General features: G+C 47.9%; 1 protein-coding gene across 4 annotated transcripts; it reads right to left on the bottom strand.

Moving 5' to 3' along the window:
• Nucleotides 1-798: 798 nt before the first annotated feature.
• Nucleotides 799-22,100, bottom strand: CHAF1B (chromatin assembly factor 1 subunit B). Of its 4 annotated transcripts, none has more exons than XM_082626110.1 (14): nt 22,020-22,100; nt 21,155-21,349; nt 20,577-20,712; nt 18,549-18,666; nt 17,843-17,946; nt 15,458-15,554; nt 13,686-13,770; nt 12,057-12,150; nt 7,140-7,209; nt 6,953-7,044; nt 5,334-5,481; nt 3,893-4,318; nt 1,924-2,018; nt 799-1,351 (listed from the first exon to the last, which is right to left on the bottom strand). In XM_082626110.1, the coding sequence occupies exons 2-14, from the start codon at nt 21,278-21,280 to the stop codon at nt 1,260-1,262; spliced, it is 1,683 nt and encodes a 560-aa protein (XP_082482236.1). In that variant the 5' UTR covers nt 21,281-21,349; nt 22,020-22,100; the 3' UTR covers nt 799-1,259. The 4 variants fall into 4 exon arrangements, with proteins under 4 accessions (XP_082482236.1, XP_082482238.1, XP_082482237.1 ...); XM_082626112.1 differs by having other exon boundaries at nt 20,577-20,709; XM_082626111.1 differs by having other exon boundaries at nt 21,155-21,327; nt 22,020-22,076.
• Between the last annotated feature and the right edge of the window lie 2,858 nt (nt 22,101-24,958).

The following is a 24,958-nucleotide window of genomic DNA, read 5'->3' as shown; positions in this document are numbered from 1 at the left end:
TTCCCATGTAGAGAGAGGCAGACTCTTTTTCTGGTTAACTGGGTTGTGGATTAGCAACCAGCTGACGCGTCTTTCCAGCTCTCTTCTTTGCTGCTGACCTGAGCTGACAAGAGTGTGTTCTTCCATCCTCAGCAGCTCCCTGCCCGAGCCTGGACCTGCGGGTCCCGAGCTTGCCCTCTGATTTGGTTCAAACAGGGAAGGGGTCCTGGGTGTAGCCTCACCTGCGGGACTCACCGTGTTCATCGTGCCAGAGGGACAGCATTGAGGGCCACGAAATCATCTGTAAACCCCTCAACGTGAAGCAGCCGCACCAGCTTCTAGGGCTCCACCCATCACCACCTGTTGGTCACATCACCAGAGTCTCCTGCGCTACGAGGAGACTCCAAACGTGGGAGGCCTCCTGCAGCGAGAGCACCTCATACGTCTCAGCCCAGGAGTCCAGTCTGCTCCCAAGAGGGAAAGGACCATGCCAGCATCCCAGGGACCGAGAGCAGAGGCACAGACTGCTAAGGAAAGGTACTTTTTTTTGCTTTGAAAAATCAGTCTAAGAAGTTAACCTATTTGGATACCAAACTGTATCTAAAGTAAAATCTCAACTCTCCCCCCTCCCCAAAATAAAATAACATTAATAAAAACAGAAATTTTAAGGAAATATGCCAAAACAGTAACAAGGGTTCCCTCTGGTGGTGAGATGGGTGATTTCCACCTCCAACCCGTTTTTCCTACTTGACTCTTTTCTAACTTTCTAGAATGTGCATTACCACCTTTAAAATCAGAAAGCAAACATAACAAACTTCCAAAAGTTAATCAACTATTTAGAAGCTAAGGTGATCTAATAATCAAACACTCTAAAATTCAACAGAATAAGCCTTCTCGAACCACCTTCTCCTCTAATTCTAGCTGTGGAAGGAGTCCACCCATAAAGTGTCTGTACTTTCAGACAAGTATTCCAAGGGGGGGATTTACTGATTTTCACACTAGGTAACATTGAACTGTTCCAGTCTCAGAAACTCATCAAAAAGAGAACTTAGTCTATTAAAATGTTCACATCTCTGAGGTAAAAATGTGTGCTAAATACAACAGCCAACATGTTTCTGGAGAAAATCGGTCCATGCGTATCTTCTATTACAGAAATCCATTTTCTAGTGTCCATCAGGCTCCATCTGATTCCACTGGTCTCAGGTGTGTTTGGTGTCGCCCCTCCCTGGGCACACGGGGGTCCCCAGACCTAGCAGCCTTCAGGCACATGACAGGTCTCATCAGGGGTCCGGACCTTGGGGACCTTCTTTGTGCTCACTGAGTCTGGGCCGCTTAAGCTCCGGGGGACTGACCCGAAGGTCTCCAGGCATCTCTAAAATGTGAACACACATGGGGTGGACAAGTGAGTGAAGACATCTTTAAGTTAAGAGCTGATGTTTACAAAGTAATTTCATGCGCAGACAAGGAACTGAACTGCCTGGCCAGGTCCTCTATGGATCTAAGGGGAAGATCTACCCCAGTGGTTCTCAACCCGGGGTAACTGTGCCTCTCGAGGGACAGTGGGCAGTGTCTGATGATGTTTTAGAGCGTCACAAGTCGGGGCAGGGGATGGGTACCGGCACCCAGGGGCACTGCTCATCATCCTGAATCCACAGTGCAGCCCCAGAGCGAGGAATGACCTGCCCAGATGCCAACACTGCCGAGGCTGAGAACCGGCCCAGCTCTACCCATCTTCCAAACCCACTGTCTGCGGGGCAGGGAGCACCGTGGCGGGAGGGTGGGCTCCCGGATGAGAATACACACGCAATCAGTGGGTTTAAACGACGGGCCTGGTGAGATGCATCCTTGCTTTCTCAGAACTGACTCCAAGTTAGGTGGTGTTCATTTCCAAAAGAGATGGTATTCTATCTTTAATTATACTAAACCAGTAACAGTATCACTTACCTGACTGAATTTCTTCTGTGGAAGGGCTGGAAATTACGCTGGTTGGTATAGAATTCAGTGGAGTATCTGTCTTTAAGGGTATCAAGTTTATTCTCCTTGATTAAAAAAAGAAAGGAAAGGCCATTAGTATCATCGGAATGGTTTGCATACAATACCAAATGTCAAAGGAAACATGTAAAACTTTCAGCTCATATCATGCAAGGCACTGAATATAATGTCAATATGCCCCCTTACTTAGTAACTAAGGATCATGTATTAAGTTAAACCATCACATAAATAAGAGTCAGCTTAAACCTTAACCAGTCATCTAAGTTTCAAAACCCGTGTTTTGTGATCTACCAATGACATGCTAAACACTCTGCTAGATGTTTCCTCCATAAGCCTATCAGACATGGCTTCCAGTGTGGAAAGCTCCAAAATATAGATGGTTCTTTTTTAAAATCCACAGTCTTAATTCTCAACAACTATTTTTTTTTAAATTATAACTGAAAGAAGCTCGCAAGAAATTAAGAGGGGAAAAACTTTAATACCAAAAATGTTTCAAAGAACACTTTCCCACTCCCTTCCCCCACCTAAAAATAAATTTAAAAAACAATGCTAGGGACTTCCATGGTAGCACAGTGGTTAAGAATCCGCCTGCCAATGCAGTCGACACTGGTTCAATCCCTGGTCCGGGAAGATCACACATGCCATGGAGCAACTAAGCCTGTGTGCCACAACTACTGAGCCTGCGCTCTAAAGCCCGCGAGCCACAGCTACTGAGCCCGAGTGCCTAGAGCCTGTGCTCCGCAACAAGAGAAGCCAGCACAATGAGAAGCCTGAGCACCACAATGAAGAGTAGCCCCAGCTCGCCGCAACTAGAGAAAGCCCGCATGCAGCAACGAAGACCCAACGCAGCCAAAAATAAATTAATTAATTTTTAAAACAACATTGCTAGTCTGTAGAAAGAAATACAGAAAGAGCCCAGCATTACACCTAAACCACATTATGGATCCGCCAATGAAGTCGCGTGAACGTGGCAGAGCGTGGGGGGGGGGGTGCAGTGCTCCCCTCATCGCCCCCCTGCTCCCCCAGCCCCTTCCCCAGGCCGCCTCCCAGTGTTGGGCGGTGGGCTGGGGAGAAGGCCATGTGCAGGATCAGAGGTGTCCAGGGAAGGAAGCCTGGAGGCCAGCTGCTGCCTGACGACAGGGGCCATGCTGGGCAGTCCTGTCCGCTCTGCAGTGCCAGCCGTGAGCTCAGGCACGTTCACCAGCCAGACGGGCATGAACAGGGGAGAAAACGACAGCAGAGCCACCTGGAGGCTATTCAGACCCACGGTGCCGCTCACCACGAGCCAGTCTGCTGGACGCGCCAAAACCCCGTCGAGGAGATGCTCCTCTGACTTCCTACCTATCGTAAGTGCCTGTTACCGTCTGGGCAGGAGAACACGGGTAAAGAACGGGGACACGCTTCCTGCCCTGGGGGGCCTGTACTCTAACTAGGGAAACAGAAGCATAAATCAAACACCTGCTATCGAATGCGACGTGTCGTGACACAGAAAAGGGCTGAAGGGACATCCAAATGGGTCTTCTGGGAGGACTCTAATGTCACCCAGGGGAGCAGGTGTCCAGGGCGTCCCCAGAGGGTGAAGGCACAAAGGCCTCCAAGGGCAGAGTGTGCCCTGGGGACCCGACGTTCAGAGTCGGGCTGGAGGGTAAGGCACGCGGGACGAAGCAGAGTGAGGGGTCACCGTGCTGGATGGCAGGCTGCCACAGAGCTGGTGACGGGCCGGGCGAAGAGCCGGGACCTCCCCCGACGGGGCGGAAATGGAGCCAACAGAGGTCTGTAAGCAAGGAAGCGGCACTTTCAGGTCTGATGTTAGGGAACATCTCTCTGGCAGCTGTGTGGGATTTCACCTATTAGAGGGGCTTTCGGCTTATCCTGTCTTTTGACAAGGCAAGGCAGTTTCTGTTTCCATCACAGCTCTCACCGGGGTGTTGACTTGCTCCAGGCCTGCAGTGTGTTCAGAGTGACCCTCCGGGATGGGTGGGCTTTCGCATTCTGACTACCGGGCTGCAGGGTCTTCTCCTCTGAGGGCCCTGCCAGGAAGCCTCTGGCACCGGGAGCGGTCACAGGGGTGTCCTTGGCCGCCGTGGGGGCCGGAGACTGTTTTGCCTGAGGGGGCGTTGCAGAGGGGCTGCTGGGGTCCCGGACTCTGCTGCTGGGGGCTACCTCTCCCAGCCTGGGTCCTGGCGAAGACCCTGTCTGACTCTTGGTTTTCTTCGCTGTATCGGGAGTTCTCACGCACAGAACTGGCTTCTCTTTCAAGCGAATTCCAAGCTCATCCTTCTCAAACGTCACGAAGGAACAGTAACCATCCGTGGAACAGATGGCCAGGAAGGCCCCGTCGCTGGACCTGCGTTCCCGAAACAGAAGAGAAAGCAAGAAACTTTACCGAAGTCTACAGGCCACTCTTAGTGCCCTCATCGCTGGTTAGGAAATGGAAGTTCAAGCAAACTCACAAGCTTTGCCTGAAGGCAAAGCCCTCAAGGGAAAAACACGGCTGAGAAAGGATCTGTGCGGGCTCCTCCCTCACGCCCTTTCCCTCCCAACCCACCCCTGCTTCGTCATCAAATTCACCGGAATAAAGGTGAGATGATCGTTTTTTTTTCTTTTTTTTTCCCTCCAAGATAAAAAGAAGATGAGGGCTTCCCTGGTGGCGCAGTGGTTGAGAGTCCGCCTGCCGATGCAGGGGACACGGGTGCGTGCCCCGGTCCAGGAAGATCCCACATGCCGCGGGGCGGCTGGGCCCGTGAGCCATGGCCGCTGAGCCTGCGCGTCCGGAGCCTGTGCTCCGCAACGGGAGAGGCCAAGGCAGTGAGAGGCCCGCGTACCGCAAAAAATAAATAAATAAATAAATAATTTTTAAAAAGATGATGAAAAGAAGATAAAGAGTGATAAAGAGCAAGAACTAGATGGTAGGTGGCCAGGCCCAGCCGGGGCCCGAGCACACGGTGGAGACACAACTGGGAGCCCAGGGGTGCTGAGAACCCCAGGCAGAAAGGCGAGGGCAAAGTGACCCCTCAGGACGGGCACAGTTCTGGGGCCCCTCCTTGTCTGCGCAGCAGGGGCCCGCCTGTGTGGGCTTCCTCCCGGAGGGCCTGGCGGGTCCCCACAACACCAGGGACCCCGGGCCTCCCCTTGGTTTATGAGAATTAGATGAACCACACACAGTCTGCACGGCATCAACACCCACTGCAGTCACAACAGGAAGCAGTACTTCAGCAAGTTAGAAACAGCTTTCCTTTTTACATTGATTCCTTTAAAAAAACTGGTAAATAAGGGCCAAAAAAGCCAACTGTAGGATGAAATGCTCCCTGACCCGAGGGGCAACTCCAGGGGAATGTACACTGTCCCCCCCATTCACTCACCAGGAAATATCACTCAGGGTGTGGTAATGTATGTTAGACACGTAACCAAACGGGAACAGCTGCTGGGTGTCGTACAAAAGCACAGAGTCTTCAGAAGCCACAGCAAACACCAAGCGGTAGGGCAGGCTCACCAGCTCCACACCTGGCTCTGGTGATGGGCGAAATCAGGAACAGAGAAAGTCAAACAAGCAAAAGCAAAGTTCCCAAAGAAAACAAATTTTCCCCAAAAGCCCTCTCCCCAGGGACGTAAATGATGTAATTTTACTAAATGCTTTACGGAAGAATTCAGTTTTTTGTATTATTTTATATAGAAATATAAGAATCAAGGATAACCATGCAGGAACCAATGAGGACACTGTATTATGATTCAACACTCATGGGCACCTGCGGTTCAAAAAGAAGAGAAGAGGGCTTCCCTGGTGGCGCAGTGCTTAGGAATCCGCCTGCCAATGCAGGGGACACGGGTTCGATCCCTGTTCCAGGAAGATCCCACATGCCGTGGAGCAACTAAGCCCGCGCGCCACAGCTACTGAGCCTGCGCTCTAGAGCCCACGAGCCACAACTACTGAAGCCCACGTGCTTAGAGCCCGTGCTCCGCAAAAAGAGAAGCCACTGTGATGAGAAGCCTGCGCACAGCAACGAAGAGTAGCCCCCGCTCGACGCAACTAGAGAAAGCCCGCACACAGCAACGAAGACCCAATGCAGCCAAAAATAAATAAATTAATTTAAAAAAATTATCAGGCATTCCAAGAAGCAGAAATATATGACCCATAATGAGGAGGAAAAAATCAATCAAAACCAATCCTTTGTACACAAAGCCATTAAAAGAGTTACTGTAACAAGTGTATTCCACGTGTTCAAGAAGCAAGAGGGAAGGTGTAAAGCAGAGATACGTGAGGAAGACCCAAGTTGAACTCTAGAGATGAAGACTACACCGTCACAGATAGAAAATACACTGGATGGCACCAAGGGCAGGTGACACGGAAGATTAGTGAACTCAAAACAAGCTGTAGAAACTATCCGCAGAGAGGAAAGAAACAAGTAAACAGAGCATCAGTAAGCCATGGGTAACTTCAAACAGTCTAATACATGTGTAGCTGGAGCCCCTGAAGAAGAGGAGAGCGGGGGGGGGATGACAGAAAAAGTATCTGAAGAAATAACTGGCGAAGTTCTCCAAATCTGATGAAAACTATAAACTCGTAAATCTAAGAAGTTCAATGAACCCCAAGCACAAGAAACATAAAGAAAACGGCAGCAGGCACACCGTAATCAGATTGCTGAAAGCCACTGATAAAGAGAAAAATCTTAAAAGCAGCCAGTGGTGGAAAAAGTTAAACAAAAATCCAATTCATACAAGTTTTCCATAATTTTCACTGCATAGGAAATCAATAATAAATGACATTCAACCTGCTTCAGTAGAGAAACAAAGCTAGTATTTGAAGTTGCTTGCAGCAAAGAAAGTGTATTCTAGACGACGCAAAATCTGACACGTATTTTGATAACATCAGTCTTTGCTCTCAAGACTGACCGAACTGAACCAACCCACATACTCACCTCTCCCCACCCTCCCTGGTGACCTGCCTCAGAGAACGTGACACACCCCTGTGGCTCTAAGGTACCTGCTTCCACCACTGGCCTCAGCTCAAAGTAGACGGGGCAGCAGCGGACAGCGAGCGTCGCCTTCCCAGGACACGGAAGATGGGCGATAGGCCTGCAAGATGAATCGCGGTTTTGCAAAAAAGCACCGTCACTCAACAAAAGCAAAAAGAAAGGGTAAACATGTCAAATATTTCTTCAATTGCATACCTTTTAAGATTTTTCCTGGAGAAAACATAAGTTGTATTTGTTACGTTTTCACCGGATTCCACACATCCAGCTGGGGAAGCAGTAGAGGAAGGCAAGGCCATGTGTTATTAAACTGTTCATCAGCAAAGACGCATCAGTTCTGGTTTGTAAAAGATTTTCCCCGGAACATTATTACCTGGACAATGTTTTTGTGAACTGAGGACAAATGCAAACACCCTGTCCCTGCCCGGGCTCAGCCCTTTACTCCAGTTCTACCCACCTGTCACCTCCCCAAGGGGCTCAGCTGCCCCAGAGCGCCTTCCAGGCCTGGGTGAGAAGAACATAAGGCAGGGAGCCCTGAGCATAGCAGACCTTTGCCTGGGAATCCAGCCAATTCCTGCTAGTGAAGTGCTATGATCAGACCCCCGGCTCTCTGTCCCCTGGATTCTGACCTCAGTTGCCACCCAAAACCTGAGACTCAGGCCTTTTCCCATCAGCCTGATGGAGCCCAAAGGCTGCCAGGAGACCAGCCCTCTGCTGACATCTCCAGCCCCTGCAGAAGCTGCCTTTGCCCTGGGGAGCAGCCCACATCTGAGAGCCCTTCTACACTCACCTCAGGCTGTACTCAAAACCAGGTCAGATCCTGTTGGAGAATGACCGTGACACACAGTTGCTCTTGGGAACATCTCCCCGTTTTACGTTAACATTTCCTGACACACACACACACACACACACACACACTCTTCCATGTGACCGTTTCATCCCCGCCGGGGAGGGCAGCAGACACAGCCAGTAGTCTTTCTACTCTCTTCCCATCTCACCCCATCCTTTCATCCCCAAGTAATCCGTTTTAACAAACCATCGGGTCATTCTATATTTCCTCCATGCTCACATAATTGTTCCAACCAGTTATAACTCAATCGCTTGTAATATTCATATGGTGGGTTTTTTAAATCTGTATGACAAAATGGGGTATTATTTATACTTTTGCTCATTTTGCTTTTCTCAATTACTCGTGACAGTTAACCTGCGTGACACTAAGGCATCCTTTTTTCAGTAGCTACCTACTATGCACTGGTCTGAAAATACCGTAATTTATTCACCCATTCTCTGTTAATGAGTACTGTTTTGTTTTTGCTTTTTTTACAACTAAGAGCCATGCTTGGACTTCCCTGGTGGCACAGTGGTTAGGAATCTGCTTGCCAATGCAGGGGACACGGGTTCGAGCCCTGGTCCAGGAAGATCCCACATGCTGCGGAGCCACACCTGTGTGCCACAACTACTTAGCCTGCACTCTAGAGCCCGCGAGCCACGGCTGCTGAGCCCGTGCGCCACAACTACTGAAGCCTGCGCACCTAGAGCCCGTGCTCCGCAACAGGAGAGGCCACCGCAATGAGAGGCCCGCGCACCACAGCGAAGAGTAGCCCCTGCTCGCCACAGCTAGAGAAAGCCTGTGCGCAGCAACGAAGACCCAACACAGCCAAAAATAAATAAATAAAATAATTAATTTTAAAAAAAGAACGTGTCAATAAAAAAATAAAAAGCTATGCTTGCAATAAACATCCTTGGACATACACTCTTATGTACTGTTTTCACTTCTTAAGGAAGTGAATATCAGACAAGGAGCAGATTGGCTGAAGAGTACATGCATTAAACGGTTACCAGACTGCCTTCCCAAAAGGCTCTAACAATCCACTCTCTCTCCAGCAACAGCCATACACATGCCCATCAGCGACAGATATTTTCACTTTTTTCCAGCCTGAAATGAATAAAGGGATACCTACTGTGTCACATTCACTTGTGTGGCCTTCACTGTTGGGTTTCCCAGCACCTCCCTGTGTGTGCCAATTCTGCACACAGATTTGCTCTTCTATGAGCTGCCTTTTTGTACCTCTCTCTCGTTTTTCTCTTTTGGGTTTTTCTCCTTTTGTCTTTTTGTTCTTGCCAATTTGGAAGAGCCATTGTTTACGATATCTGTTAGCACTCTCTTCTGTATCATAACCATTATTTTCCAGTCCCATCATACGACTACTGATTTTGCTTACTGCGTCTTTTGCCATACAAAAGCTCTACATTCAAATACAGCAAAGCAGGTCTATCATTTAAGAGCTTTTGGGTTTCCAGTCTTAGTTTGGTCTTCCCCAGTCCTAGAATGTCCTCCTAGATTTTCTTGCAAGAGTTTTACATTTTCACCATTTTTAGGTATTGAATTCACCTGCAGTTTATTTATTTATTTTAAAAATATATTTATTTATTTTTGGCTGCACTGGGTCTTTGTTCCTGCACACGGGCTTTCTCTAGTTGCGGTGAGCGGGGGCTACTCTTCACTGTGGTGCGCAGGCTTCTCATTGCAGTGGCTTCTCTTGTTGTGGAGCACGGGCTCTAGGTGTGTGGGCTTTAGTAGTTGTGGCACGCGGGCTCAGTAGTTGTGGCTCGCAGGCTCTAGAGCGCAGGCTCAGCGGCCATGGCTCACGGGCCCAGCGGCTCCGCGGCATGTGGGATCCTCCCGGACCAGGGCACGAACCCGCGTCCCCTGCATCGGCAGGCAGACTCTCAACCACTGCGCCACCAGGGAAGCCCCCTTTATCATTTTTATTCTCAATAATGAAGCAGCCTGTTGTGACAGGGTCTAGGCACAGACAAGTCTGGTTGGAATAACTTGTGGGAGTGTAGTGGTCAAGGCTGACAGGTCAGCAGAATCAGCAAGGACACGTCAGGGTCACTGTCAGCAGGAGGGTGAGAGGTTGAGTCCAGCAGGGTCAGCCAGGGCAGTGCTGTTGCCAACATGGTCTCAGAGCAGACCGTGCCCTGCTCTCCATGGCGCAGATAGCATCCTGTGTATGCTATGATGACATGACCAGGGCTGGGCCAAACGGGAGGGCGCAAGTCAGGTTTGCCACTAAGTGTCCCAGCCAGGCTGGGCAGAGGAGACCCCAAGAGTGTGTGAATCATACATACATGTGTGGGTTAGGCTGTAAAAGGACATTGGGGAACACGTGGGAATGACATTGGCCTAGGGGGGTCCCAGGACCAAGAATAAGTAGTTGCTTAAGTATATTGAAAGTTGTTTACCAAACTCAGTAGCAGGTCCTTTCCTAAACGGCAGCTCCAAAAATATTTTCACTTAAAATCAGGTACCAGGTGGGTATCTGCTGCCGCCATTATCATTCTTGGTGGTGTTAATAAATGCAGGAAACGAAGTGACAGAGATTGGAAGAGAGAAAACTTTGTGATAGGATTGTGTTTCTAGAAAATCCAAGAGATTTAAAAATACTCTCAGAATAAAAAAAAGAATTTGATTAGGTGGCTAGATATTATAAAATACATAAAATCTGTATCTGCTACAGTAGAATAAGTACTCAGAAATGTGAAAAGGATAATTGTTCCATTTGTAACAGTGCAAAACCCAAAAGACGTGGAAATGCATAGGAAAAAATTTAATATGGCATAGAGACTTTATGAAGAAGACTAGAAGGTCTTATTGATGGTTATAAAACAAGTTCTGAACAAATAGATTTCATGTTCTAAAAATTAACATGATAATTGATTTCCAATTAGGATCCCATTTAAGGTTTTTTTTGTTGTTGGTTTGTTCCGGTTTTTTGGTTTTTTAATTGGATGACATCTCGGATTTGTTTAGGAGAGTAAATGCAAAGAATAGTAAAAAAGTATGGAAGATAAGAATAATACTTGAGCAGGCATTTGCCTGTCTAAATGTCAGAGATTCTGTAGTGCTACTGTTATCAAATCAGTATGGTATTGGTATAGGAATAAACATATAGCTTAGTGGATCAGAGCAGAGAATCCAGAACTAGATTCTGGGATAAAAGGGAATTTAATAGGTGACCTGAGTGGTACTTCAGTGGGAAGAATGGATTACTGAGTGAATGGTTCTGGAGTGTCCAGCTGTCTGGAAAAAAATTAAATTGGACTCTTAGCTTATATATAAACTGCAGGTGGGCTTCCTTGGTGGCGCAGTGGTTAAGAATCTACCTGCCAGTGGTTGAGGATCTGCCTGCTAATGCAGGGGACGCGGGTTCGAGCCCTGGTCTGGGAGGATCCCGCGTGCCGTGGAGCAACTGGGCCCGTGAGCCACAGCTACTGAGCCTGAGCATCTGGAGCCTGTGCTCCAGCAACAAAAGAGGCCTCGATAGTGAGAGGCCCGCGCACCGCGATGAAGAGTGACCCCCCGCTTGCCACAACTAGAGAAAGCCCTCGCACAGAAGTGAAGAACCAACATAGCCAAAAATAAATAAATAAACAAATGTGGGTTTAAAAAATAAATAAAAAAATAAAAATAAAAATAAAAACTGGAAATAATAAGTCCTTTAAAAAAAAAAAAAAAAAAAGAATCCACCTGCCAATGCAGGGGACACGGGTTTGAGCCCTGGTCCGGGAAGATCCCACATGCCGCGGAGCAGCTGGGCCCGTGAGCCATGGCCGCTGAGCCTGCGCGTCCGGAGCCTGTGCTCCGCAACGGGAGAGGCCACGACAGTGAGAGGCCTGCGTACCGCAAAAAAAAAAAAAAAAAAAAAAAAAGATAAAGGCACTTTATCATTAGCTTTAGAACGATGACCTCCATATACGTCTAGGGAAAAGGCACTCATTAAAATTTTTTAAAGCTGAATGTGCCTAAGGGAGTATGTGTATCAGTCTAGCGGCTCCCAAACTTGCCTGTACATTAAGATCACTGGAAATCTTTTTAAAATTCCAAAACCCAGACCACACACTCCAAACCAATTAAAACACAATCTCTGGGAGTGGGACCCAGGTACCAGCACTTTTTGAAGCTCCCTGGAGGTTTCAACGTATGGGCAAGTTGGGGACCACTGCTTTCATCAGAATTCCCTGAGCTGCAAAGAGCATCACAAAATCAGGCGCACAGACACCACCACCGCTGTTCTCACGCCCTTAAATCAAAAGCTTTGTTAAACACACCTGGTGTGAGAAGCAAAGATCCATCAGGAGTGAAACTAAGTCTACGAAAGAATGACTTCATGCTGTCGTCATGGAACATCCGGTAACTTCTCGCCTGCGGCACACAGAGTCTAAACGTTATTCTAGACCTTTGCATTCACAATACAGGCTTACCGATTCCTATTTTTTTCTCTACATGTTGTCATTTCTTACTGACATAATAAGTGAAACTGAAATAAATTACATATTAAATAATCACGCAAGTCTGCAAGGGCAATCACTCGTGAACTGATCGCCCATTTCTGGTAAGGAAAGGAAGGGTGTGTGTGTGACAATCACTCGTGAACTGATCGCCCATTTCTGGTAAGGAAAGGAAGGGTGTGTGTGTGACAATCACTCGTGAACTGATCGCCCATTTCTGGTAAGGAAAGGAAGGGTGTGTGTGTGTGTGTGTGTGTGTGTGTGTGTACGTGTACATGTGTGTGTGGCTCTATAATTATACAAATAACCCTCTGTAAGCGCACACACCACACTGTCAGCAGTGGTTTGTCTGGGGAATGAGGCTGGGAAAAGGCAGGAAGATGACTAGGAGCCCTTTGCTTGCTATCTGTGTGTTTATATTTAGAATCTCCAACCCAATGAACCCTTTTTAAAAAGAAAACAGTAATCCTATCATCTTTTCAAACAACATTTCTTGAACACCTGTGTGGAACAGTTTTTGCTACCATGCACTGACACTTTATGAACACTAAGCATTTAATCCTCAACCAGGCATGACTCTCCTAACTACACATGTGACCTCTCAGCGCCGGCCAGCTCACGCAGCCCACTCTGCCTTACGCGCTGTCCCAGGACTGGATTTGCACCTCATCTCTGCTTTGGTTTTTGTTGTTGTTGTTTGTTTGTTTTTAATTTTATTGAAGTAGAGTTGATTTACAATGCTGTGTTAACTTCTACTGTATAGCAAAGTGACTCAATTATACATGTATATGTTCTTTTCCATATTCTTTTCCCTTCTGGCTTATCACAAGATATTGAATACAGTTCCCTGTGCTACACAGTAGGACCTTGTTGTTTACAGCTTTGTTATAGTAACACCTTTCACCGACTAGGATTAGAGTGCTATCTTCATTTACCAGTTCTTTCAAAAATCAAAATCCTTTCCATTCCTGAGTACCAACCCGATGGCCAGAGTCCCCCTCCACCTGCCAAGGAGGTGTATCGCCGCTGCTGGACCCACCTGCCTCCCGGTTGCCTAGTGCTGGGGTCTTCCTAGTCAGTGGTTCCTGATCCTCACTGCACCTCAGACCACGGGGGCCCTGCCTGCCTCAAGCCAAGTGAATCACAGCTCTGGGGATCGGGCCCAGGCGCCCATATTTTTACATGCTTCCCAGGTGACCCCATAGTTCAGCCAGGGTTGGAAACACTGTCCTCCACCATCACCTCTCCCCTGGCCCCCAGACGTCCCCACCTCCGTACAGGCCAGCCCAGACCACCACACTGAGACTTGGTGGTCTAAGGGGAAGTCATAGCGCAGTTCAGGTGTCGGGTCCTGGAAACCGGGGGTTTAGCTACGAGCGACGGAGGAGCTCACGACGTCCTAAGTCCCAGCTCCGGTACGGCTAAGACGGGATGTCCAAACATTTGTACCTCTCCTTCAGGCCCTACTCCAGAGAGCATCTTTGAGACATTAAAAGCCACGCGTTTCTTCTGTGTGCTGTACACCCTCAGGATCCTAAATAAAGAAGAAAAGTCTGATTTATCGCTTCTAGTAAATGCATTATGTTTTACAGAGAAACAATCTATTACCAGAACTGAAGATTGCTTCACCAACTTTTGGCCTGCAAAACCAATGACCAATGACTTTCACACTTAACTGAGTGACACAGGCAAATATTAACAACCAAAAGGATATCACTAACTAAGTGGGGAAATATGTCATAATTTCATTCTTTATTGAATGTTTCAACTTGTCAATGGACATAAACTTGTAAGCCTGGCCTTGTTTTTCAGGTCTTGGGCATCTGGCTCAGGGGCCATCTGGATGACTGCAGTGCAGTTTATTTTGTGTGGAACGGTCTCGCCCTCAGGGATTTGCAAGAGTAAGGAAAACAGCAGCAAGTAAATTGGTTGTTGGTAGTTCATAGTATTCCCTGAGCTAATCAAATTGTTTCACTCCTGACTGCCTGCATAAAACACATATACCAGGGGACTTTCCTGGCGGTCCAGTGGTTAGGACTCTGTGCTTACCACTGCAGGGGGCACAGGTTCGATCCCTGGTCAGGGAACTAAGATCCCACAAGCCACTCGGCATGGCCACACAAAAAAACAAAAAACAAAAAAACCCACATATACCAGAAAATAAATGACATTTGGAATGTTACAGGAGATTCTATGAAAAATAAACACTTCCTTAGTGCTTTCATTCCAGGGCCATTTGAAACTCAGTTTGTTATAGTTAGAAGTAGTTGGATAAATATTATAAAGGACTATTATGACTGGTGACTGATATGCTTGGCACCTCTGGGTTGTTTTTTTTTTTAATTTTTTGTTCCAGGAACACAGTTAAATTATTGTGTTTAGGGCTTCCCTGGTGGTGCAGTGGTTAAGAATCCACCTGCCAATGCAGAGGACATGGGTTCGAGCCCTGGTCCGGGAAGATCCCACATGCTGCAGAGAGACTAAGCCCATGCGCCACAACTACTGAGCCTGCGCTCTAGAGCCCGTGAACCTCAACTACTGAGCCCGCGTGCCACAACTACTGAAGCCCACGCGCCTAGAGCCCGTGCTCTGCGACAAGAGAAGTCACGGCAATGAGAAGCCCACGCACCGCAACGAAGAGTAGCCCCCGCTAGCCACAGCTAGAGAAAGCCCAAGTGCAACAACGGAGACCCAAAGCAGCCAAAAATAAAATTAATTAATTAAAAATATATATATTGTGTTTAAATGTACCAGTAAACACAGCAACAAGACCTCCTTTCAGAGAAGACAAAATATCTATTTTCATATTAATTTAAATGGAGTTGTTAAAGTCACTATAGCAGTAAACTCTAATCAAAGAAATGAAATAACTATCCAACCCTACCACTAGTTATCTCTTCTTAAGTCATATTTATAAAAGACTTTTTCTTTAAAAGTTGCCCAAGAAGTTTAAATTTAATTCAAAGCTATTTCTGCATTCACTCACCCACTCAATAAAGATTTATTAAGTACTAACTTCGTGTAAGGCTCTTGTCCTAATTAGTTGCCAATTTCTTATTATGCTGTAAGAATAGCAGTAAAACAAAATGCTTTATATGAAACCAAGAATGAAAGGATCAAAGCCAGACTGTGGTTTACATTGGTTAAGCTGTAATAAAAATACCTCTGAAGAAAATTTCAAGCAAACAGAAATGAAAATAACTTGCCAAATACTAACTTACCTGTCACAGCTCAAGGTAGCAACATATTGACCCAAAGGATCCCAGGTTACTCCTTGTACATAACTTTTATGTTCATTAAAAATTGAGATCTTTTGTCCTATGAATAAAGCACACAACACACACATTACCAAAACCCACTAATGCACAAATGGTATAAACTACAATTTAAGTATTGTTCCTTTATGCCGTTCCATAATTAAGCAGTTGGTAACTTAGACTCTACCAAACTCCACGTCAGGCTCTGGGGACCAAAGATGACTTCACACGGCCCCTCCTCCCAGGGGGCTCACAGCTCATGGTGGGGACAGACCCACCACCAGCATGCGCACTGTGACACGACGCAGAGGAAGAGGGCAGCTAACAAAGCAGGGGGTGAGGTCGGGAAGGAGTGAGCTCAGAGTTCGGTTCTCCAGGTCAGACAGGATACAGGGGGCCGATGAGGGGAGAAGAAGGTATTCTGAGCAAATCCACGGGGTGAAAGTCAGTTTAGGCCTCTGGAGCAGTGACAAGTAGCCGAGACTGCTGGTGTGTGCAAGACCCTTGTGTGCAAGGAAACGGTTCTGGGGGTTCATGGTGTGGCTCAGAGCAACGCTGAGCTGGGAAGTGACCTGCATGATAAAGATGAAACTGAGGGTCGCAGAGAGCACAGAAAAGTGTCACTAGTTAGGAGGTGACGGCAGACCAGGTGAGAGCTGAGGGCCTGAACCACAGCACTGTGACTAGGGATGGGAAAAGGGCTTTGGGGGAAACATTTAGAAGATAAAACCAGGAGCACACAGAGATTACCCGGATAAAAAGAGGAGGGAGTTCGGAAGCCGTGGCCAGTCTTGAAAAAACAAAACCCAGGGAATTCCCTGGCGGTCCAGTGGTTAAGACTCCACACTTCCACTGCAAGGGGTGGGTTCAATCCCTGGTCGGGGAACTAGATCCCGCATGCATGCCACAACTAAGACCTGGCGCAGCCAAAATAAATACGTAAATAAATAAATAAATAAATAAATAAATATTTTTAAAAAAATAAGTGAAATCACATTAGTCTACTGCTTAAAACCCTTCAGTGGCACGCGGTCACACCTTGGTTACAATCTGAGACCCGACCCCGTGGCCTGGACCCGCCACCCTCCAGCTCAGGTCCCCCCTCCCTCCTGCTCCTGCTGTCCGGCGATTTCCTGCTCCTGGGACACAAGCAGCAGCTCCGGCCGCCGGGCCTCTGCACCTGCCGTTCCCATGAAATAATGCACACGCCTTGCTCCCCGGCTTCATTCCAGTCTCTGTTCAAACTCCACAAGCTCAGAGAAGCCCTCCCAGATCACCCTCTCATCCCCGGACCCCTTCAAGCACTATCACTTCCTGGCATCATACATTTGCGTATTCATCTGACACCCCACTAGGACGTAGCCATTGTATTCACGCATCCTCCAGCACCTGCAAGAGTGCCCAGCATGCTGGCCGTGTTCAAGATCGTTACAACTGGCTTCAGGGGGTGCTGATGGAGTGTGGCAACGGACACTGAAATTATCCAACCCACAGCCAGATTTGGGTAAAAGAAGACAGTGACACTGGTCCTCCACATTGCCGAGTGTCTGGGATTGATGAGAAAGAGCATGAGAGAAATAAGGCAAGACAGAGGGCGCTTCAGCTGGACCGCACAGAACGGAGAACAGAGGCCTCCACAGCATGGACGAAAACTGGGCTGATGCCATGCTGAGAGCACAGGGGAGGCCAATGCCTCTGCCTGACTCCCAACCTGGGCACTTGGGTTGCAAGAGAATCAGCAGATAAAGAAGAAGAGAAGAAGAGATTTGGGAGAAGACGTCAAGCTTGAGTACAGGACTGCAGGTCAAAGTGGTCAGGCGTCAGCCACCACTGGCTTTTGGCATTTCACTGCTATTTTCATCCTACGGTAACTTCTCACATGTTTATTGTCCCCTCAACTAGTGAACAGGTTCTTTCAAAGCAGTGAGGTGTCCTAGGCTCACCTTGATGTCCCAAAATGGAAACCCGACCCCACCTACCCCAACATCGAGCATGCAATGAATGCCTCACTGATTATGACCTGCTAACTTCCCGAGATCCTAAGTTCCAGGACGGCAGGGATCAGCCGTGTCCCGCCCCGCTGGCCCCGTCATGTCTGCACCCCCAGGCGTGTGCGATCTACCTTGCTTTGGCACCAGCAACTCATGACACCACTGCTAAGCCTCATACATTCTGACTAGGCCCTTAAAAATGCAGTGGATCCATGGCATGTGGGGCTAATCCCTAACCTGTCATGCGAAACACCTATTTCAGTTCCCTAAAAAAACTCTTCTGAAGCCTTTAAAGGTTCGGCTTTTTAGACACTTAGAACAGTCCTTCCCCCGATAATAACAAAAACACATCAGCTACCTTTACTGACATCCCATATGATGGCCGTGTTATCCACAGAGGCAGAAGCCATTAAATTCCCATCGGTTGCCCAGCAAATATCATACACATCTTCTAAGTGGCCCCTAGAATCCAAAGAGGAGAAAAAGCAATTCTTGTCTCAAGGAGAGAAAAACTTGTCAAAAATTTAAAAGCAATCTCAGGGACCATACATTACAGTGGGACTTTAGGAATTTCCACTAGAGCTATATTAGCTATAGCTATAAACTACTACCTTCAAGGATATTTGTATCTTTAAAATTGATTCAAGCTTACTAAGGAAAATTTTATAAGACAAACTAAGAAAATCCATTTTAATCATATTTTTATCTTTTAAACTATGCCCGTATTACTGTCTTGCATAAGTAAAAGTTTTAAGTGAGATATAAAAGTCAAAATGCGGGCTTTCCTGGTGGCGCTGTGGTTGGGAGTCCGCCTGCCGATGCACGGGACACGGGTTCGTGCCCCGGTCCGGGAAGATCCCACATGCCGCAGAGCGGCTGGGCCCATGAGCCATGGCTGCTGGGCCTGCGTGTCCGGAACCTGTGCTCCACAAGGGAGAGGTCACAACAGTGAGAGGCCCGCGCACCGCAAAAAAAAAAAAAAAAAAAAAAAAGTCAAAATGCGCATCAGCTTAATGCATCCAGGTCCTAAGGATAAACCCCTCCCAGGCCCCTCCCGTGGTTACCTCAGGGTTTTTACCACGGTCCAGTTCTCCTTGTTCAGCTGAGCCTCATCCTCGTCCTGAAAAGCGATCTGTTCTGGTTCCTTGTTATCATTCACCTTCCACAGCAGAATGATAGCATCTGTGGAGCGAGCCAGTTAAAGATAAGCCACCCTTTACAAAGCATGGCTCCTTCACTTCTGGATTTTTAGGGTATTAAATAATATCTATGTTGTTCAATAGACACTATGGCCACAAGGATTTACATCTAAGAATTCGGGCAGGAAAAGAAAGTTTGCCTTCTGAACAAAAACTCCAAAATCAAAACTCATACCAGATCAGAGCTATACAAGGTCACCTTAAACAGAAGTGTCCCCAGGCCAGCAAAACACTACTGCAAAGTGACTGACTACATGAACAAATCCACAGGCATAACCTGTAAGTGGCCGAATAGGGAAACAACAGAGGCACCAACGCAAGGGTTGGCAACTCATTCCTAGCTGTGTAACCTACGGCCAGTCACTTCCCATCTTGATGCCTCGGTCTCCTCACCCGTAAAGTGAGGAGGATAACAGTGCCTAGCTCATCAGCTATCGTGAGGATTAAAGGAGGCAAATGCATAAAGCACGTACCACACGATGCCCGGCACATGGTAAGCCCGTGCACGTGTCAGCTGTTAACATCATGGACGTGTCAGATACCTTAGCGTGGTGTCATCAATTGTCTGAGTCCTCTAGCTCCCCACGTTCTGACGCCACGCTCACCACATAACCTTCTGACCAAGACGTGGCTTCCCTTCGAGGAATGCCCGAAGGAGAGTGAAGGAGCCGGTGGTGCGGACACACACGTTCTCTCTCTAAATTAACTGGAATCCCGGGAGCTTGGCTGAGACGAGACTGGCCCTGACGCACCGGCACTCTCCACGTGCTGACTGACGGATGGGTGGTTTCCGGGCCCTCGAGGCCAAAGGACCTGGGCTGCCCTGTGCGGCCTCACAGAGGACGGCCCGCCAGCCTCCCCACCGCCCCGTGCTGTTGCCACGCCCCACCCCTCCCTCGACGGAAACACTGGACATCAGGGCACTGAGTTCAACCAGGCTTCTTTTCCTCCTTCTTCAAACAACATCTGAGATGTCTTCTTTCTTTTTATTCTGACTTCTAGACTATCTTAGTGTTAGAGCATGATAAAAAGATTTACTTCTTCTGTATCATTTTATGCCATTTAAGCACAAGCAGAAAGGGAATTTCCTGGCGGTCCAGTGGTTAGGACTCTGCGCTTCCACTGCAGGGAGCACGGGTTCAATCCCCGGTCGGGGGACTAAGATCCTGCATACCGCGTGGCGCAGGCAAAAAAATAAATAAATAAATAAATAAAAGCACAAGCAGAAAATATGAATCAATCTACTCCTACCAAAGAAACATAATTTAGAGGGCTGGGTTTTTTTTGTTTTTTGGGTTTTTTTTGCGGTACGCGGGCCTCTCACTGTTGTGGCCTCTCCCATTGCGGCTCCGGACGTGTAGGCTCAGCGGCCATGGATCACGGGCCCAGCCGCTCCGTGGCGTGTGGGATCTTCCCGGAACGGGGCACGAACCCGTGTCCCCTGCATCGGCAGGCGGACTCCCAACCACTGCGCCACCAGGGGAGCCCTAGAGGGCTGTTTAGACTATACTCCCGAAGCCAATTAATTCGTTAATTACACAGAGACACAGAACGGACTGTGATCACTTACAGATGCTAAATAAACTGCCAGCCAAACAAGGCCAGGCCAGTTGCCTTGGGACGTAGAACGGTAAGCACCTACCTGCTTGTCTCCAGTCAGCCCAGTGGGAGCGAGTGGGAAAGGGGCCGTTTTCAAACAGGTCTTCTCAGTTTACGCTTGGCATCCCCCACCCCTTCACACTCCCCACATTATTTTACTCAACTACCTAAATGACAGATTGAGAGGGTCAAGCGACCTCTAAAATAACAAAGTATGTCTAGCTCAAATCTCACTCTTCAATATGAGACACATGGGTATCTGGTTTCTGAAGAATCTTGAAGTACAATACTCACCATCCCCTCCTGATGCTAAAATTTCCCCACTTGGAGAAAAACGCACGACATTGACAGCTTTGGTATGGCGAGCAAGATTGGACAAAAATTCAACAATGGCCTTTCCATCTGGTCCTTTTTCTACCTTCCAGATCTGCTGATACGAACACACTCATTCAGAGAAACGTATAGCGAGCACGCACCATACAGTAGCGACGGAAACACCACTGCGCTGATTTTCAGAAAGAAAATTTAGTCTCTCTTTTGAAATGTAAGAGGAAGGAACTCCTATCTGAAACATAAACCTAAAGTCCGTCCCATGGCCTCCCACCTCTTTCTAGTGCAAACTGTTTCCCGGGAGGAAACTGGCTCAGGGCTCTACAGCAATGGGCACCCAGTGACATCACTCTAGATAACAGGACCCCAGGAAGAAAGGTGCTCTCCTTTGCTTTCGTTGTTGACTCAAGGCCCTGAGAATTTAGCCCTCTGGGCTACGTAACTAAGCAGTGTGTGTCTGCTGACACTCATTATAAATAGAAGAGTGGAGAATGCTGCTTCAATAGGGCTTCCCTGGGCCTTTCTGCCTCGGCCCCATTTACCCTGACAGCGGTGTCCACCCCCGCGGAGGCCAGCCTGTGGATCCTCCCGGCGGCTCCGTGCTGGAAGTCCAGGCTGTACACTGGCTCCTTGTTATGCCAGGCGATCTCACAAGTGATGACTTTCATCCTCCTGGGTCTTCAAGGGGCAGAATACCGTTCCTCGGGGACCGTTCCTTCTCCAAAGACAGAGGAAAGCTGAAAATCGTCGGTAATGAGGTGAATATTATAGCAGGACGATGTACTGAGCGCCTAGTAGGAGCCAGGAACTCTGCTAACCGTCAAAAACGCACGCTGCGTTGGGAGAGGATGTTACTGTTGACCTCTGACGTTAACACCTAGCAAGTTTCACCTAAAATGGTTCGCTGAGTCGTGGCTGTTCAGTTTATTCTCCTGCTACCTCCGGAAAAGCAAAATGGGACACCCGGGCAGAGGAAATCAGGGCACCGGGTCGGGCCTGGCTGGAAGCCCGCCCCCGCTTAGGGGAGGCTGCCGGGCGAGCCCGGAAAGCCGGGGCGGGCCGCCTGGGGGAGTGGGCCGCGTGGGAGGGGGCTACCCTGGGGAAGGGGGCTCTCTGGGAGGAGGAGGCCTCCCAGGGGAGGGGCCTGCCCGGGGAACAGACCGAGGCCGGAGGCGAGAAGGCAGCTCCCTTCCCGCCGCTCGGGACGGGACGCTGGGCCCGGGAAGCCGGGACCGGACTTGCCTGGGAGGAGGCCGCTCGGGGCCGGGGCGGGGACCGGACGCGCGGACGCGCGCTTCTCGGGAGCTATCCCGGGTCCTCTCGGCCGGCCGTCAGCGAGAGCCTCTCGCCCCCCAGGTCCGGCCGGGAAACCGCGGGGACGCAGAAGCCAGGGCGGGGAAGCCTTACCTGCAGGGACGCGGTCAGTCCCGGGGGCCGCCAGCTCCCGCCGCCGCGCGCGCCGCTTCCCGCGCGCTACAGGCTCCGCCTCCGCATGGGCGGGACTCCCGAGACTCTCCGCCTCCGCGCGGGCGGGACTCCCTGGAGGCCCCGCCCCGCCGCAGAGGCTGGTCCAGCGCCGCGAGTCCTGCGAATCTGGGATGGCTTCCGCGGGTTTATTAATTCCCTGCGGACAGATGCACAGGTGGAAGAAAGGGGGAGTCCATCGATTCATTCGTTCAATCACTTATTCCCTTGTTAATTCATTCTTTTAGCAAACATTTACTGAGCATCTGCTATATGCGGAACCCTGTGCCGGTCCTGGATACACAGTGGAGAGCGAAGCTGACTCAGACTTACCCTCAAGAGAATTTACAGTCCGGTAAAAGGGAAAGAGCCGTCCTGTAGGACAGGTGGGGAGGCTGTAACTCTTGAGACCCGCCCAAGACTACCAAGTCTTTCACTGGTGCAGCGAATATTTGACAGCTGTAACCTGTATCAGGCCCCCGTTTTGGTCACTGGTGTTTCAAACATAAATAAACCCCAGAAACGGTCTTGGGGCTTCCTGTCATGTACACAAATAATTATAATTAAAAAATAAAGTGAAAAGGAGTGTGAAAGGAACAATGTGCTCTTACAGTTCTGAGTACGAGGTTATTTTGAATTTGAAGGCTCAAAGGAAGTTTGAAGAGAAGGAGGCATTTAAAGTGGGCTTCAAGTGATAAGGTTCGGATGAGCAGCTCTGGGAAATGAGAATTGAAGGTAAAGAAACTCACCGTTGACAACAGAGGCACAAAGGAGGAGCAATGGGACCTGGCAATGAATGGGAAAGGATGGATGGATCAGTGACCCAGAAGCCTTTGGACATGGATAAGCAGGTCATATGCACATAAGTTTCAAAGGCAGTTTCAATCCTCCTTCTACATTAACTGGAATCCTGGTTGCATACATTACTCTGGGAGCTTCCCTGAGATGAGACTGGCCCGGATAAATGGACAATCTCCTTGTGCTGACTAACAGCAGGTTTCTGGGCCTTCAAGGCCAAGGGGCTTTGTAAAATGAGTGCTACCCTGTGCAACCTTGCAGAAGACAGCTTGCCAGCCTCCCCTAGGTGACTCTCCCACTCCTCACCTTTCCCCTCCTCTCTCTCTCTGGATATCTTGGCCCTGAATTCAACCAGGTCTCTTTCTCCTTTTGCAAACAAAAACTGACATTTTGGGTTTTTTATATATTTTTAAGATATATATTGGCTCTAGATCGTTTTGGAGAATTCAAAGCTATGTGATTGTTCAGTACCTGGATTGCTTACAGTACACCTCAAATAGCAGATGTGGTTACATACACGTTTTAAGAACAGAATTTAACATTTTAAAGTGAGGCTGTAAATCAGAAGGCGGAAATAGATGCAGCAGGACTTTTGAAATGGGATAATTTTCCAAATGTGACATTTTATCTGTGAGTTTCCCAGAAGGCCAGGAAAAAAATCCCTTGTGATGCATAGTTGATCAAAGGAACATACAGGTTCATCTGAGGAGCCAATTCTTCCTGGCTTTTTAAAACAATTTTCTTTCGGCATTTTTAGGAAAAAGAATTGACATGGATTCTTATATAAATGCTGGTTGATGCTTGTAGCCGGTTTCATGAAAGGTACAGAAATTGTCTACAGATGGATGTCTCATGTTGACAAAAATGATAGGAGGCTCCTTAAGCCTGTTTTCTACAGAAAGGTAGGATAATGTAATCCAGATATGTAGTTTTTAGATGTTCTCTCTTGAGTCATGGCTAGGATTTCTAGAAGTTGGACTGGGAATGACGAATATGTACTGTAGATAATCTGATTGTTTGAAAAGCACACATAAGAGAAAAAAAAAAAAAAGGAAAATCCCACTCCTATGTATGTACCGAAAAGAATTAAAAGTAAAAGCAAGGATTCAATTAGATATTTATACAACGGTGTTCATAGCAGAATAGCAAAAAGTGGAACCAACCTAAATGTCCATGGACGGATGAATGGATAAACGAAATATGGTACATACATACAATGGAATATCATTCAGCCTTAAAAAGGAATGAAACTGATATATGCAACAAGATGGATGAACCTTAAAAACGTTATGCAAAGTGAAATAAGCCAAACACAAAAGAACAAATATGGGGACTTCCCTGGTGGCGCAGTGGTTAAGAATCCGCCTGCCAATGCAGGGGACATGGGTTCGAGCCCTGGTCTGGAAAGATCCCACATGCCGCGGAGGAACTAATCCCATGCGCCACAACTACTAAGCCTGCGCTCTAGAGCCTGCAAGCCACAACTACTGAAGCCCGCCTGCCTACAGCCTGTGCTCCACAACAAAAGAAGCCACCACAGTGAGTAGTCCCCGCTCGCTGCAACTAGAGAAAGCCCACGCACAGCAACAAAGAACCAACATAGCCAAAAATAAATAAAGATTAAAAATAAAAAGAACAAATATGTTACAATTCCACTTCTATGAGGTACCTAGAATAAGCAAATTCGTAGAGACAGAAAGTAGAGGCCACCAGGGGGGCAGGTGGGAATGAGGAGTTATTGTTTAGTGGATACAGAGTTTATCTGAGATGATGAAAAAGTTCTGGAAATGGATAGTGGTGATAGTTGCCCAACAATGTGAATGTACTTAATGGCACTGAATCATACACTTAAAAATGGTAAAATGATAAATTTTATGTAATGTATATATTTCCACAATAAAAAAATTAATGAGTTAATATTTACAACAAACACACACACACATAAATATTACTGGAAGGATAAGTTAAATGGGGATATAGATAAGACAAGATTGACTGTGAGTTGGAAATTGTTGAAGCAGAGTGATGGGTACACATGAGTTCATTATAATAGTTCCTCTATTTTTTAAAAAAAATTTTACTGG

The sequence above is a fragment of the Mesoplodon mirus genome (assembly GCF_964341445.2).
Source record: "Mesoplodon mirus genome assembly, chromosome: 6".
Lineage (NCBI taxonomy): Eukaryota > Metazoa > Chordata > Mammalia > Artiodactyla > Ziphiidae > Mesoplodon > Mesoplodon mirus.
This window is presented reverse-complemented; position numbering and strand designations above follow the sequence as displayed.